This window comes from Trichechus manatus, unplaced genomic scaffold (assembly GCF_000243295.1).
Source record: "Trichechus manatus latirostris isolate Lorelei unplaced genomic scaffold, TriManLat1.0 scaffold00028, whole genome shotgun sequence".
NCBI lineage: Eukaryota > Metazoa > Chordata > Mammalia > Sirenia > Trichechidae > Trichechus > Trichechus manatus.
The window spans coordinates 1111317-1113521 of record NW_004443964.1 but is presented as its reverse complement, the minus strand read 5'-3'; the positions used below and the strand labels follow the sequence as shown (position 1 = coordinate 1113521).

Sequence of the window (2205 nt, the reverse complement as noted above, 5' to 3'; positions counted from 1 at the left end):
CTGCCGGCCCTCATGGGCCGCCGCTGCCCGCCGAGCCCCCGGAGCCGGTGCTCAGGGCGAGGCGGGCTCCGCGTCCGAGCCACCAGCCCGTCCTCCGCGTGGATGAAGCCAGGCCTCTCCCCTGGGTGGGCCCTCAGCCTGCGCCCCCTGTCCTCGCCCCCCTGCCCCTATTTCCCTCCCGGGGTCCCTGGGCCAATGTCGGCCGCTGTGCCGCACCCACTACCCCGCCCCTCGGAGACCCGCTCGCCGGGCCTTCTCCAGATCTAGGTCGCTGCCGGTCTGCTGGGATGGGACCCCTGTCCCCACCCAGACACCGAAGCTGGGCCTCTGGCTCGGTGGGAGGGGGCAGTCGCTGGTGGAGGGGCCGCGGGCAGCAACGTGGCTTGTCCGTCCACAGCGCCGTGGGGAAGACGTGTCTGCTGATCAGCTACACCACCAACGCCTTCCCCGGAGAGTACATCCCCACCGTGTGAGCTGGGGCGCCGGGCTGGGTGGGACGGGGCACCCGGGCGGGCTGGGGCGCCCGGGCCTCTCCCCGCCCTGACCCGCCTGTGCCCCCCAGCTTTGACAACTACTCGGCCAACGTGATGGTGGACGGGAAGCCGGTCAACCTGGGGCTGTGGGACACAGCAGGCCAGGAGGACTACGACCGGCTGCGACCGCTTTCCTACCCCCAGACCGTAGGTGCCACGGCCCTCTGCCCCTGCCCACCTGGGCCAGCCTGGGGCTGGGGGGGCTGGGGGAGCTGGGGGAGCTGAGGTCCCAGATGGGACTGCGGGGGGTGTCTCTATGGCCCTGATGGGGCTGGGGGTGGAGGTATCTCTAAGGACCTGGATGCGGCTGGGAGGGTGTCTCTATGGCGCAGATGGGGTGGGGGACGGCTTGTTGGGATGTCCTTGCCCACTCCCACCTGGTCCTTCCCCCTCCTCAGGACGTCTTTCTGATCTGCTTCTCCCTGGTGAGCCCGGCCTCCTTTGAGAACGTCCGTGCCAAGGTGGGCAGGGCTGGGGTGTCACTCCTTCGGAAGGGGTCCCAAGAGGACTGGCCCTGGCAGGGCAGGGGGCACAGGGATTTCTTGCCTGAAGACCTCAGAGAGGCACAGTGCCCTTTGGAGGCAAGCAAAGTGCCAATCTGCTTGGGCGAGCATGCAGGGCGGGGTCTGAAGGCGGCTGGGGTGATGAGGGGTGAAGGGGTGGGGGTGGGGTCTCCAGCAGGGCTCTCAGAATGGAGGGCTGCCCTGTGCCCTTTGGGGTCGGGGGGCCGGAAGACACGGCCGAAAGCCCTGACTGTGAGGCCTGGATAAGACTGGAAGCTTCCGGCTGCTTATCTCCTCCCTGGCCATTTCCCCCCAGACCCGGGGTCACCCATGATGCAGGAAGGGCCCAGCATGGGGCTTCAGGCCAATGAGGCAGGGCCCATGGGGGCCTGGCCTGCTCTGAGCTGGGCTGAGGGAGCAGCCCTCTGGGTAGAGGAGGCCCCGTCCTGAGGAGTCAGAGGCTCTGGTCCCTGCAGTGGTACCCGGAGGTGCGGCACCACTGCCCCCACACGCCCATCCTCCTGGTGGGCACCAAGTTGGACCTCCGGGACGACAAGGACACCATCGAGCGGCTGCGGGACAAGAAGCTGGCGCCCATCACCTACCCACAGGGCCTGGCTATGGCTCGGGAGATTGGTAAGCCACATGGTGGGTGGAGAGGGAGAGGGGAGGCTGCTCCAGGGGCACTGCTGGCCCATGCTCCCTCTGCCCCCACTGCCCCTCGTCCCCGCTGCCCCTTGTTCTTGCTGCTCCTGATCTCACTGCCTGCCCCTTGTCTTCACTGCCCCTCGTCCCCACCGTCCCTCATCCCCACTGTCCCTCGTCCCTGCTGTCCCTCATCCCTGCTGCCCCTCATCCTTGCTGCTCCTGACCTCACTGCCTGCCCCTTGTCCTCGCTGCTCCTCGTCCCCACTGCCCCCATCCTCGCTGCTCCTGACCTCATTGCCTGCTCCTTGTCCTCATTGTCCCTCATCTCTGCTACCCCTTGTTCTCACTGCCCCTCACCTCACTGTCCCTCATCCTCACTGCCCCTCATCCTCACTGCCCCTGACCTCACTGCCCCTCGTCCCTGCTGCCTCTTGTCCCCGCTGTCCCTCGTCCCCACTGCCCCTCATCCTCACTGCTCCTGACCTCATTGTCTGCCCCTTGTCCTCATTGTCTCTCATCCC

The 2205-nt window shown here is 67.5% G+C and overlaps 1 protein-coding gene across 1 annotated transcript in view; it reads left to right on the top strand.

Annotated features, from left to right (window-relative positions):
• Positions 1–80: 80 nt before the first annotated feature.
• The window catches only part of RAC3 (Rac family small GTPase 3), a 3050-nt gene continuing 925 nt past the window's right edge, over positions 81–2205 (top strand). Inside the window, exons 1-5 of the mRNA XM_004374344.2 lie at positions 81–125; positions 398–469; positions 563–680; positions 932–994; positions 1513–1672. Of these exons, the coding sequence (XP_004374401.2) occupies positions 103–125; positions 398–469; positions 563–680; positions 932–994; positions 1513–1672 (436 nt within the window). The 5' untranslated portion in view covers positions 81–102. The remainder of the gene's footprint in view (positions 126–397; positions 470–562; positions 681–931; positions 995–1512; positions 1673–2205) is intronic.